This window comes from Triticum urartu, chromosome 6A (assembly GCF_056163025.1).
Source record: "Triticum urartu cultivar PI428250 chromosome 6A, HENAU_Tu73, whole genome shotgun sequence".
Lineage (NCBI taxonomy): Eukaryota > Viridiplantae > Streptophyta > Magnoliopsida > Poales > Poaceae > Triticum > Triticum urartu.
Window position 1 is genome coordinate 582,375,959 of NC_141878.1, and position 14,755 is coordinate 582,390,713.

A 14,755-nucleotide genomic window follows, 5' to 3' on the forward strand; every position below is an offset into this window, starting at 1 on the left:
AAGTGAGTGGGAGCACTACAACATTTCTGATAAGTATATGTGAATGAAAGCATAAAGAAGTGTTTGAAAGGAGTTTTTCAAAGAAAGACCTCGGTGAAGCTGCTTACATATTGAGTATCAAGATCTATAGAGATAGATCAAGGCACTTGATAAGTTTTTTCAATGAGTACATACCTTGACAAGATTTTGAAGTAGTTCAAAATGGAACAGTCAAAGAAAAGGTTTCTTGCCTGTGTTACAAGGTGTGAAGTTGAGTAAGACTCAAAGCCCGACCACGGCAGAAGATAGAAAGAGAATGAAAGTCATTCCCTATGCCTCGGTCATAGGTTCTATAAAGTATGCCATTCTGTATACCAGATCTATTGTATGCCCTACCACTGAGTTTGGCAAGGGAGTATGATAGTGATCTAGGAGTAGATCACTGGACAACGGTCAAAATTATCCTTAGTGGAATAAGGATATGTTTCTCGATTATGGAAGTGAAAAAAAAGGTTCGTCGTAAAGGGTTACGCCGATACAAGTTTTGACACTAATCTAGATGACTCTAAGTCTCGGTCTGGATACATATTGAAAGTGGGAGCAATTAGCTAGAGTAGCTCCATGCAGAGCATTGTTGACATAGAAATTTGCAAAATACATGCGGATCTGACCGATAAAGATCTTCGTAGAATATGTAGGAGCCAATATGGGCATCCAGGTCCCGCTATTGGTTATTGACCGGAGACATGTCTCGGTCATGTCTACATTGTTCTCGAACCCGTAGGGTCCGCACGCTTAAGGTTACGATGACAGTTATATTATGAGTTTATGCATTTTGATGTACCGAAGTTAGTTCGGAGTCCCGGATGTGATCACGGACATGACGAGGAGTCTCGAAATGGTCGAGACATAAAGATTGATATATTGGAAGCCTATATTTGGATATCGGAAGTGTTCCGGGTGAAATCGGGATTTTACCGGAGTACCGGAAGGTTACCGGAACCCCCCGGGAGCCATATGGGCCTTAATGGGCTTTAGTGGAAAGGAGAAAGGGGCAGCCCAAGGTGGCCGCACGCCTCCCCCCTTCCTCTAGTCCTATTAGGACTAGGAGAGGTGGCCGGCCCCCCTCCCCCTCTTTCCCCCTCGGGGAATCCTAGTCCAACTAGGATTGGGGGGGGAGTCCTACTCCCGGAAGGAGTAGGACTCCTCCTGCGCCCTCCTCCTGGCCGGCACCCCCCTCCCCCTTGGCTCCTTTATATACTGAGGCAGAGGCACCCCAGAAACACACAAGTTGATCAACGTGATCTATTCCTTAGCCGTGTGCGGTGCCCCCTGCCACCATAGTCCTCGATAATACTGTAGCGGAGTTTAGGCGAAGCCCTGCTGCTGTAGTACATCAAGATCGTCACCACGCCGTCGTGCTGACGGAACTCTTCCCGGCACTTTGCTGGATCGGAGTCCGGGGATCGTCATCGAGCTGAACGTGTGCTCGAACTCGGAGGTGCGTAGTTTCGGTGCTTGATCGGTTGGATCGTGAAGACGTACGACTACTTCCTCTACGTTGCGTCAACGCTTCCGCAGTCGGTCTGCATGGGTACGTAGACAACACTCTCCCCTCTCGTTGCTATGCATCACATGATCTTGCGTGTGCGTAGGAAATTTTTTGAAATTACTACGAAACCCAACAATCACGTGGATCAACTTGTGTGTCTAGGGGTGCCCCCTGCCCCCGTATATAAAGGAGCAAGGGGAGGAGGCCGGCCGGCCCCTATTGGCGTGCCAGGAGGAGTCCTCCTCCTAGTAGGAGTAGGACTCCTACTAGGAGGGGCAAGGAAGTGGGGAGGGAGAAGGAAAGGGGGGGCGCCGCCCCCCCTCTCCTAGTCCAATTCGGACCAGGGGGGAGGAGGCGCGCGGCCCACCCTGGCTGCCCCTCTCTCTCTCTCTCTCCACTAAGGCCCATATGGCCCATTACTTCTCCCGGTAGGGTTCCAGTAACCCTCCGGCTCTCCGGTTTTCTCCGAAATCACCCGGAACACTTCCGGTGTCCGAATATAGCCGTCTAATATATCAATCTTTATGTCTCGACCATTTCGAGACTCCTCGTTATGTCCGTGATCACATACGGGACTCCGAACTAACTTCGGTACATCAAAACTCATAAACTCATAATATAACTGTCATCGAAACCTTAAGCGTGCGGACCCTACGGGTTCGAGAACAATGTAGACATGACCGAGACACGTCTCCGGTCAATAACCAATAGTGGAACCTGGATGCTCATATTGGCTCCTACATATTCTACGAAGATCTTTATCGGTCAGACCGCATAACAACATACGTTGTTCCCTTTGTCATCGGTATTTTACTTGCCCGAAATTTGATCGTCGGTATCTCAATACCTAGTTCAATCTCGATACCGGCAAGTCTCTTTACTCGTTTCGTAATACATCATCTCGCAACTAACTCATTAGTTGAAATGCTTGCAAGGCTTATGTGATGTGCATTACCGAGAGGGCCCAGAGATACCTCTCCGACAATCGGAGTGACAAATCCTAATCTCGAAATATGCCAACCCAACATGTACCTTTGGAGACACCTGTAGAGCTCCTTTATAATCACCCAGTTACGTTGTGACGTTTGGTAGCACACAAAGTGTTCCTCCGGCAAACGGGAGTTGCATAATCTCATAGTCATAGGAACATGTATAAGTCATGAAGAAAGCAATAGCAACATACTAAACGATCGGGTGCTAAGCTAATGGAATGGGTCATGTCAATCACATCATTCTCCTAATAACGTGATCCCGTTAATCAAATGACAACACATGTCTATGGTTAGGAAACATAACCATCTTTGATTAATGAGCTAGTCAAGTAGAGGCATACTAGTGACGTTTGGTTTGTCTATGTATTCACACAAGTATTATGTTTCCGGATAATACAATTCTAGCATGAATAATAAACATTTATCATGATACAATGAAATAAAATAATAATATTATTATTGCCTCTAGGGCATATTTCCTTCAGTAAGCTGGTTAATCGAAAAACAACAATGAATGAGCAGATCCTATTTAAACAAGATTACTACGGACACATGTTTTTTTATTTTCCCAAGTTCGAATTATCCACTAAAAGAAAGCTTAATGTCAATGTGGTGTACACGCCCTTGGGTTGCATAGACATGTACTCACTATCGGAGCGTTAGAGGCACCAAGAAGGGTCCTCTCCCCCCCTCCAAGAGAAAAAACTGCAAGGATGTGCCCCTGCTAAGCCTAAACTCCCTGCTGATCTCCCGACCTCTAATCTCTCTAGCCGTTTTGGCCCCTCTCTGGATTTCACTCACGCTTCGCCACTACACGTGCTAACTCTTTATTTATATACAACGTTACTTCTTTACGTCTTTTGTCCTACTTAACATTAAGAAGTGAAACAGCGAAAATTAACAACATGATCCACTGAATTAAATCTATTGACTACTGCTCATAGTAAATGAATGGGTAAACACTATTATCCATAAAGTATCGGTGATGTTAAAAACATCATTGAGTGCGAAGATCCCATTTTTTTAAAGGAAAGGAGGCTTTTCATGACTCTATTTCTAACGTCAAAGATAGGTAATGACACTACTACTACAATAGCTAACGAGTACATTGCAATGTGATAGAGGATATACCAGAGTGATTATTAAATATTTTGTCATGAAGCCATGTAGGATAACCATTGACTGAAAAGATAGGTAAACTAAAAATACATGCCTATCTTAATTCACTTAATTGATGATAAAATATACTTCAAGAAAAGGATTCATTTTTATTTTACAACTACTAGAATTTTGCAAACTATTTTTGAAAGAGATAACTCACTAAATCTGATAAAGGGAAGAAGAGATAACAGGAGGCTGGCTTTTTCAACCACGGGTTACTTAGCCATTAGGCCCCTTACTAATAAATCTTGGTAGATAATTGATGGATTAATTTTGCTGGGTTAATTGGCAGATCAAATCCCTCCTCAAAAAGATGGCTGTATTGAAGCGTTGGCGATATTATAAAATCTTGGTAGGTAATTGATGGATTAATTTTGCATATCAAATGTCTCCTTTCATTTTTAAATGGGATCTCCGCACTCAATGATGTTTTTAACATGATCGATACTTTAACGATAATAGTGTTAACCCGTTCATTTACTACGAGTAGTAGTCAATAGTTTAATTCAGTGGATCTTGTGATTAATTTTCATCCTTCCACTTTTTATTGCTATAAGTGAGACAAAAGCCGTAAGTAAGTAACCAACGTATATAAACAAATAGTTAGCACATGTCTATGCAACGCGAGGGCGTGTACACCAGGGTGACATTAAGCTTTCTTTTTTTGGATAACTCGGCCTTGGAAAAATAAAAAATTATATCCATAGTTACCTTCTTTAAATAGGATCTGCGCATTCATTGATGTTTTTCAATTAACCAGCTTGTTTGTTTTATGGGAAATGATTAGTTTCCACCGGCAGATCGCTCCGAAACGTCAACCGTATTCATTGTCTACCACGTGTCCATGTGGCCCTTCCCGCTGTCCACCTTTCCCTCCCTACAAATCACGATCCTATCGCTCTCGTCTCACCCAGGAATAGTTGCAGGGCCTCGGTTCGCACGGAAATCGATTGTGAAAAGACTATTAATTTCCGCAGCAAGACTTCCGTTGCAGAATAATTCTGCAACAAGACCTTTGTTGCAATTTTTGTTTGCAAATTTCCCGACTTCTGTAAGAAGACTTTTGTCATGAATTTTTTTGGATAACCTTTTTTTTTGCAATTTTTATTTGCAATTTTTGTCATTGATGTTTTTCAATTAACCAGCTTGTTTTTTATGGGAAATGATTAGTATCCACCGGCGGATCGCTCCGAAACGTCAACCGTCTTCGTTGTCTACCACGTGTCCATGTGGCCCTGCCCGCTGTCCACCTTTCCCTCCCTAGAAATCACGATCCTGTCACTCTCGTCTCACCCAGGAATAGTTGTAGGGCCTCGGTTCGCACGGAAATCGATTGTGAAAAGACTATTAATTTCTGCAACAAGACTTCCGTTGCAGAATAATTCTGCAACAAGACCTTTGTTGCAATTTTTGTTTGCAAATTTCCCGACTTCTGTAAGAAGACTTTTGTCACGAATTTTTTTGAGACAAGACCTCAATTGCAAGAAAAAGAAACTATAACAAGACCTTTTGCCAAAAAAATCTGCAACTTGGCCTATGCTGTAAAATTCTCTACAACATAACCTGTGTTGCAGAAATTTTCTGGAACACGGCATATGTTGCAATGCTACCGGGTGATACTTGACCACTCAATAATAGCAGCGCCCGGTTGGTAATCATCAAGACAATAAATAAAAAGCAATGGGAAACGTTTACCATCATCCCCCGGATTGCAACGGCTGCCTCGACGTGTCCAAGTGAAGGCTCGTATGCGGCCCTTAGTCGGACACGCTTTTCTGCAACAAGGGCCATGCTTCTGAAATATATGTGGTATTGCAATGCTCTACAACGAGATTTGTGTTTTGCAGCAAAACCTTTGTTGCAGAAATTTTCTGCTACAAGACCCGAGTTGCAAAAAAAAATTACAATCTTTTTTCAACAAAACCGTCGTTGCAAACAAATTCTGTAACAAGACCTATGTTGTGGAAGTAGTTCTGTAACAATACATCTGTTGCAATGATGAAGGCGCACTCCACACACCAGATCCAACGGGTCGTGACCGGGCCGATCTTTTTGAAAAGATCGCCCGGCGGACGCGTAGCACTCCCCTTTTGTTTTGTTCATTGAATTTAGGCTTTTAGATTTCATGACTCCACTTCTAGCGTCAGAGAAAAACAAAAGACTTAAAACGATACTACAACAATTGCTAGAATACATAAATTGCAATTGTGATGAAAGATACACCAGAGTGATTATTAAACTTTTTGTCGTGAAGCCATGTAGGATAACCGTTGGCAAAAAGATTGATAAACTAGAAAAAACATAACTATCGTAATTCACTTAGTTAATGATAAGATCTACTTTGCAAAAAAGATACATTTTTATGTTACAACTACTGAAATTTTGCAAACTATTTTTGACGATAAAGGGAAGAAGAGATAACAGGAGGCTGACTTTTTCACCCATGAGTACTTAGCCGTTAGGCCTGTTACTATCAAATCTTGGCAGGTAATTGATGAATTAATTTTGCTGGTTTAATTCGTAGATCAAAATCAATTTGATAAAGGGAAGAAGAGATAACAGAAGGCTGACTTTTTCAAGCACGGGTTACTTAGCCGTTAGTCCCGTTAGTATGAAATCTTAGCAGGTAATTGATGGATTAATTTCGCTGGTTTAATTCGTAGATCAAAATCCCTCCTTATCCGGCTCACTCTATCAAAGACGACTTCTTTTTCCAATTCCAAAAGAATCGCCGCATTGAAGCGCCAGCCGAGCGGAGCAAACCCAAACGCCAAAACCCCCGCCTCAAAAACCACCCAAAGCCACGGCCACCCGACCCAAGAGCAGCAAAGCACCACCACCACCCGAGCTGCGGCAGCGAGCAGAGCAGCAGCAGCAGAACCCACCTCGCCCTCATCCCCTCGCCCCCATCGACTGCGATGATGGAGATTCCACCACGCGCGCCCGCCTCCCCCTCCTCGTTCCCCGCATAGACCAGCCCACTCTTTCCACCCCCCTCCCTCCTCCCTCCTCTGTTCTCCGAGCGAGTTTGAATCTTGGTGATGGCCAAGGCGGAGAAGCTGGTGGTGGAGGTGGTGGCGGCGCACAACCTGATGCCCAAGGACGGCCAGGGCTCCTCCTCGGCCTACGTGGAGGTGGAGTTCGAGCACCAGAAGCGCCGCACCCGGCCGCGCCCCAGGGAGCTCAACCCCGTCTGGAACGAGCGCCTCGTCTTCCCCGTCGCCGACCCCGACGACCTCCCCTACCGCGCCATCGACGTCGGCGTCTACAACGACCGCGCCGCCTCTTCTGGGAACAGCCCCCACGGCCGCAACTTCCTCGGCAAGGTGCGCGTCCCGGCCGCCGGCGTGCCCGCGCCAGGGGAGCCCGTCGTGCCGCAGCTCTTCACGCTCGAGAAGCGGAGCCTCTTCTCGCATATCCGCGGCGAGATCACGCTCAAGATTTACCGCGCCGGCGCCGGGGCCGGCGAGATGGTCGCCAAGGGCAAGCAGGAGAAGGCGGCCAAGGTGGTGGTGACTGGCCCCGAGGTGGTCGCCGCGCCGTCCGTGAATGGGGGCAAGAAGCAGCAGCAGCAGCACCAGCGCCAGCAGCCGGTGGTGTCCGCGCGGCCGCATCAGACGCAACAGCAGCAGCCGCAGCAGCCCATGGAGGTCTTGCCGCAGCCGCAGCCGGCGGCCATGAAGCCGGTGATGCTCGCCGACCACTACCCCGTGCCCGGCATGTTCCCCGGCGGCCCCGCGGACTTCTCCCTCAAGGAGACGCGTCCCCACCTCGGCGGCGGCCTGACGGCCGACAAGGCCAGCGCCACCTACGACCTGGTCGAGCAGATGCAGTACCTGTACGTGCGCGTGGTGCGCGCGCGCGGCGTGGCGACGCCCGGCGAGGCCGTCGCGGAGGTCAAGCTCGGGAACTACCGCGGCGTCACGCCGCCGGCGGCCGCGCACCAGTGGGACCAGGTCTTCGCCTTCTCCAAGGAGACCATCCAGTCCTCCTTCGTGGAGGTGTTCGTGCGCGCCCGCGGCAGCGACGACCACGTCGGCCGCATCTGGTTCGACCTCTCCGAGGTGCCCCGCCGCGCGCCGCCGGACAGCACGCTGGCGCCGCAGTGGTACGCCATGGAGGACCGCAAGGGCGAGCGCGGCAGCGTGGAGGTGATGGTCGCCGTGTGGTACGGCACCCAGGCCGACGAGGCCTTCGCCGAGGCGTGGCACTCCAAGGCCGCCGGCGTCCAGGGCCACGGCCCCCTGGGATCCATCAAGTCCAAGGTCTACGTCGCCCCCAAGCTGTGGTACCTCCGTGTGTCCGTCATCGAGGCGCAGGACCTGCTTCCCATGGACAAGGGGCCCATGGCGATGGGCCGGTACCCGGAGCTCTTCGTGCGCGCGCAGATCGGGAGCCAGATGCTGCGCACACGAGCGTCGCCGATCATGGCGAACCGGGGCCCGGCGAGCCCGTTCTGGAACGAAGACCTGATGTTTGTGGTTGCCGAGCCATTCGAGGAGTTCTTGGTGGTCTCTCTGGAGGATCATGTGTCGCCGGGCAGGGATGACATCCTCGGCCGCCTCGTCGTCCCGGTGACTGCCATCGAGAGGCGCTGGGATGAGAAGCTTGTTGTCTCCAGGTGGTTCGGGCTGGAGCGCGGCGCCGGCGGCGGCAATGTCGCCGTCAACAATCCGAACAACAGGTTCGGGAGCCGGGTGCATCTCCGGCTAAGTCTCGACGGCGGCTACCATGTTCTGGATGAAGCAACGGCGTACAGCAGCGATCTCCGGCCGACGGCCAAGCAGCTGTGGTACCCGCATGTCGGGGTGCTCGAGCTCGGCGTGCTGGGTGCCACTGGTCTGACACCGATGAAGGGCCGGGCCGATGGCAGGGGCGCCACGGCGGATTCCTACTGCGTCGCAAAGTATGGGCAGAAGTGGATCCGCACGCGCACCGTCGTCGACTCGGTGTGCCCCCGGTGGAACGAGCAGTACACCTGGGAGGTGTTCGACCCCTGCACCGTCATCACCGTCGGCGTCTTCGACAACTGCCATGTCGACAAGCCGGCGCCTGGGAACAACACCACGGTGGCTGTCCGTGACAACTGCATCGGCAAGGTCCGCATCAGGCTCTCGACACTGGAGACCGACAGGGTGTACACTCATGCCTACCCTCTGCTCATGCTTCATCCGTCCGGTGTCAAGAAGATGGGGGAGCTCCACCTGGCCGTGCGCTTCTGCTCCAGCAATGCCGGCAACATGTACCATGCCTATGCCCGCCCGATGCTCCCCAAGATGCACTACGTCGAGCCGCTGCTGGTGCGGCAGGTCGAGAGCCTGCGGTTCCAGGCCACGAGCGTCGTCGCCGCCCGGCTCGGCCGCACCGAGCCGCCGCTCGGCAAGGAGGTCGTCGAGTACATGCTGGACCACCGCTCACATCTGTGGAGCATGCGGCGCAGCAAGGCCAACTTCTTCCGCCTCGTCTCCGTGCTCTCCGGCGTGATGGCGGTTGGCCGGTGGTTCGAGCTGGTTCGCTCCTGGCACTACCCGGTGCACTCATGCGTCGCCGTCTTCACGTTCCTGGTGTTCGTCCTGATGCCGGAGCTGATCCTGCCGACGGCCTTCCTGGTGATGGCCTTCACCGGGCTGTGGCGCTACCGCGTGCGCCCGAGGCACCCGCCGCACATGGACATGCGGCTGTCCCACGCGGACGCGGCCACCGTGGACGAGCTGGACGAGGAGTTCGACACGTTCCCGTCGAGCCGCGGCGACGTGGTGCGCTTCAGGTACGACCGCCTCCGCAGCGTGGCCGGGAGGGTACAGACGGTGGTGGGCGACATCGCGACGCAGGGCGAGCGGATGCAGGCGGTGCTCAGCTGGCGCGACCCGAGGGCGACGATGCTCTTCTCCGTCGCCTGCGTCGCTGCTGCGGTCATCGCCTACGCCGTGCCGATGAAGCTGCTGGTCGGGCTGTGGGGCCTCTACGCCATGCGCCCACCGAGGTTCCGCAGCCGGATGCCGTCCCCGCTCATGAACTTCTTCCGGAGGCTGCCATCCAAGGCCGACATCCTGCTCTGATCATCCCATCATCAGGTGGCATTCCTTCTCTGAAGTTGGCTGCAAAATGGGTAACTAATTAACCTGGTGACCGATTCAGTTAGTGGTTATTTTGGAGGGAATTAGGTGGATGATGCTTCAAAGGTTTCTAGCAAGAAACAAACTTGCTTGCTTGCTTGCTGCAGGTGGTGCCTGGCATGCTTCAAAGGTTGCTTAGCTTAATTGCTGTTAGTGTTAGTAGTTAATGTATTCTGCTGCTTCGTGGCAGCAGCAGTACTGCAGTAGAAGTAGCACAAGACTTGTGGCTAAGCATATCAGCCTTCTTGTAGTTCCAGTTTCACTTGTGCAAGGACTAAGTTTCAGTAGATGGCAGTCAACCCTAAATCCATTATGTCTTTGTCGAAAAAAGAGTTAATCTATTATGCGACGATGATTGTTGATGAAAGGATGAGTAAGTTCAATATGCTGTTAATCCATGTGATGATGATGTGTTGATTTTAGCTGTAGCAGAGTAGAAGGCTTGGTGCTTTTTATGGTGCTACTGTTGCGAGCTCAGCAGCTCAGTGTGGGGGAGAGGTGCTGTTCATGTAGCCCCAGTTTCAGTTGTGCAAAGAATGAGTTCAGTTGGTCTTTGTGGTGATGATTGATTAGTTGGTGAGGCAACAAGGTTTAATCTAATCTACCCTGTCTGTTGTTATCCATGAGGAGCTGCAGCTGTGACTGTGAGGATGAAGTAATAGTAAATGTTTGATCTGTAGTACAAAGACTGGGAATGATGCCTCTCACGTGCATGTATGTGTTGCTTTTGTTCTCCGGTGAGAATAAAAATCTTGTGTTTGGAGTTGAGGCATCTGGCGCCTCTTTTTGTTTTAGTTTGTCTCCACGCTGTTCCCATGTGGCTGCAAGCTCAAGCTAATGCAGCAGGGAATTTGTTGCTGGTGTGAACTCTGAATTCAGCATGTTGCATTACTGCTACTGTGTAGCCACCACTGCAGTCAGTTATCCGCATGTATTTTGGTTGTGAAACAACAAGGACTCGATTCGTTTTGTTTTAGGGAGTACTCGACACAATTTCGCGGCTGCATTGAGTTGATGAAATAAAAACGCTTCCAAACTCACGACGCAGGGGACTCCGATGAAAACCAGATTGAACGCCACCACCGCAGCATGGGGGAAATTCGGGCTGGTTATTTTGGCGGGAAGGGGATGATGCTCCGAAAGAATGTAGCAAGAAACAAACTTGTTTGCTTGCTGCAGGTGGTGCCTGGTATGCTAGTTGCTTAGCTTAATTTCTGTTTGTGTCAATTAGTTAATGTATCCTGCTGCTTTGTAATGTACATTTGGTAGTAGCAGTAGATGGCAGTCAATTCGGGTTTGTAATGTTGAACTTAGTCATCACATAGATTAACAGCAATATATTGAACTACAAGAACAACATCAAATCAACACATCATATACTGCTGCTTTGTAATGTTGTTCTTGTAGTCCTGTGTTCAGCCCAGTGGTGATGGCAATCAATTTATTATGTGATGATGAAAGGACTAAGTTTAGGATGTTGCTGTTAATATGTATGTTGATGATTTGATGATACAGACAGGTTTAATTTACAATTACAAAACTGTGTTATGTAATGTATGGTGCTTCTTTTAGCAGCAGCAGTAGCAGAGTAGAAAGACATGGTACTGCTCTTGTAGTTGCAAGCAGAAGCAGAGCAGACTGGTGGTGGTGCTATTCTTGTAGTCATAGTTTCGCTTGTGCAAAGACCGGGTTCAGTCAATGGTAGTTAAATCTATGTGACAATGATTAGTTGATGAACCAATTAGGTTTCTCCATGATGAGCTGAAGCTGTCATAGTAAATGTTTCATCTCTACTTCAAAGACCAGGAATGATGCCTCTCACGTGCATCTGTGTTGCTTTTGTTCTCTGGCGAGAATAAAAATCTTGTGTTTGGAGTTGAGCCATGTGGCTCCTCTTTTTGTTTTAGTTTGTCTCCACTCTGTTCCCATGTAATTGCAGGCTTAAAATAACGGTGCAGGGAATTCTTGCTTATGGTCTGAAGTTTGAAAATGCAAGTGTTTTTTTCCTCTTCTGTTAACTGACGATAGTGGATATCATTTCTCTGAAGATCATGGATCACCATAATACCCACAACGCAACCACCAGTCTGATGAATGCATCATGCGACAGTGTTTCAATCATGGTAAACAGCCACTGTCGAGCACTTGGTTCTATAGTCTTGGTTTGAAAGTTGCGTTTGGGCTTATTGGGCAGTGATATAGGCACATATTTGGTTTGTATATACCGTAAGTAAGGGCATCTACTACGCCGGTGCCTAGGCGAGGCGCCTGACTTCTATTCCTGGCTGATATGGCCGAATCCCGTTCGATCAGGGGATTCTGGCTAGCGTTGATGCAAAGCCAGGCACCAGACGCTTGGCTTTTTTTAGCATGAGCCTTTTTTTTATCGAGTGCTACCCATATCTTTTATGGGGGGAAATCCCATTAGCGCTTAAATAGGCACCCCACGTTGGAGACTCTTACCCCGATCTTATTTTCTCAATTAATTCTTTTTATTGTCTAAGCGCCCAAACAAGCACCTTTGCATTGTAGATGCCCTAAGTTGCAATTCATGCATGCACGCTCCTGTGATTTTCATAAACAATGTGGTATTATGAAACTGTTTTACAATCCAGTAAAGCCATAGCCTTTAAAACACTTCAAACTAAGTAAGTTGGAATTCATGCATGCATGGCTCTATCAAGATCATCATGGAACCAAGCCAATTAGTCTTGATCTATAAACTCCATCAAGGGCTTTTCCAACTGTTTTATCTCTGCGCCCCAATACGCATGTGTTCAATGCATGTTGTCATTCATGTCTGAGGAAGTGGATGGGGGTGAGGAGGTGCTGCAAGATAGGAAGGAAGAGACTATAAGAGAGGATAAAGAGGTGGGCGATATTACTACCAAGCTACGAGCCTATGGGCTATGGTCAATTGATGGGCACACATGGTGACTGTCGGTGTCAAAACCGGTGTATCTCGGGTAGGGGGTCCCGAACTGTGCGTCTAGGCCGGATGGTAACAGGAGGCAAGGGACACGAAGTTTTATCCAGGTTCGGGCCCTCTTGGTGGAGGTAAAACTCTACGTCCTGCTTGATTAATATTGATGATATGGGTAGTACAAGAGTAGATCTACCACGAGATCGGAGAGGCTAAACCCTAAAAGCTAGCCTATGGTATGATTGTTGTTCTGTATGTTCTATCGACTAGCCTGGCCCTAGTTTATATAATGCACCAGAGGCCTAGGATAACAAGAGTCCTAGCCGAATACGCCGGTGGGGAGGAGTCCTTGTCTTGATCGCCAAGTCTTGTGAAATCTTTCTTGTATGCGGCAACTGTCCGAACTGGCCCATGAGTATACGGCCATGGGGAGCCTCGGCCCAATCTAATAGATCGGGAGACGACGTGGTGAGTACCCCCTAGTCCAGGACACCGTCAGTAGCCCCCTGAACCGGTCTTCAAGTTAGGGACGCTCCTCGATTCTTCCGAACTGTTCTTCATCTTTGGTCGTCGGTCTTGAAAACTGGTTCAACAAATCTTCTTTATCTTCGATCTTGAGGATCGCCGAAATGCATTCGACGAGTTTACACGTCGGGTACCCGAGGAGCCCCTTTAAGTTTCCGGCCTTTACCAATGCCTTGTTATTTTTATGCCACACCTCGAGTTTGAAGTTGTTCCCGGGCGGCAGCGTCCTCTTGCGTCCGAGCTGTTGGAAATATGCCCTAGAGGCAATAATAAATTGATTATTATTATATTTCCTTGTTCATGATAATCGTTTATTATCCATGGTAGAATTGTATTGATAGGAAACTCAAATACATGTGTGGATACATAGACAACACCATGTCCCTAGTAAGCCTCTAGTTGGCTAGCTCGTTGATCAATAGATGGTCACGGTTTCTTGACCATGGACATTGGATGTCGTTGATAACGGGATCACATCATTAGGAGAATGATGTGATGGACAAGACCCAATCCTAAGCCTAGCACAAGATCATGTAGTTCGTATGCTAAAGCTTTTCTAATGTCAAGTATCATTTCCTTAGACCATGAGATTGTGCAACTCCCGGATACCGTAGGAATACTTTGGGTGTGCCAAACGTCACAACGTAACTGGGTGACTATAAAGGTGCACTACGGGCATCTCCGAAAGTGTCTGTTGGGTTGGCACGAATCGAGACTGGGATTTGTCACTCCGTGTAAACGGAGAGGTATCTCTGGGCCCACTCGGTAGGACATCATCATAATGTGCACAATGTGATCAAGGAGTTGATCACGGGATGATGTGTTACGGAATGAGTAAAGAGACTTGCCGGTAACGAGATTGAACAAGGTATCGGGATACCAACGATCGAATCTCGGGCAAGTGTCGTACCGATAGACAAAGGGAATTGCATACGGGATTGATTAAGTCCTTGACATCGTGGTTCATCCGATGAGATCATTGTGGAACATGTGGGAGCCAACATGGGTATCCAGATCCCGCTGTTGGTTATTGACCGGAGAACGTCTCGGTCATGTCTGCATGGTTCCCGAACCCGTAGGGTCTACACACTTAAGGTTCGGTGACGCTAGGGTTGTAGGGATATGTATATGCAGTAACCCGAATGTTGTTCGGAGTCCCGGATGAGATCCCGGACGTCACGAGGAGTTCCGGAATGGTCCGGAGGTAAAGAATTATATATAGGAAGTGCTATTTCGGCCATCGGGACAAGTTTCGGGATCACCAGTATTGTACCGGGACCACCGGAAGGGTCCCGGGGGTCCACCGGGTGGGGCCACCTATCCCGGAGGGCCCCATGGGCTGAAGTGGGAGGGAATCCAGCCCAAAGTGGGCTGGGGCGCCACTTCCCCCTAGGGCCCATGCGCCTAAGGATGGGGGAAACCCTACGGAAGAGTCCTAAGAGGGGAAGGCACCTCCTAGGTGCCTTGGGGAGGAGGGATTCCTCCCTTGGCCGCCGCCCCCCCTAGG

General features: G+C 49.2%; 1 protein-coding gene across 1 annotated transcript; it reads left to right on the forward strand.

Annotated features, from left to right (window-relative positions):
* Positions 1-6,573: 6,573 nt before the first annotated feature.
* On the forward strand, positions 6,574-10,203 carry LOC125515385 (FT-interacting protein 3). Its single transcript, XM_048680850.2, has one exon. It carries the CDS (start codon positions 6,726-6,728, stop codon positions 9,741-9,743), a length of 3,018 nt encoding a protein of 1,005 aa, XP_048536807.1. The 5' UTR covers positions 6,574-6,725; the 3' UTR covers positions 9,744-10,203.
* Positions 10,204-14,755: the final 4,552 nt, after the last annotated feature.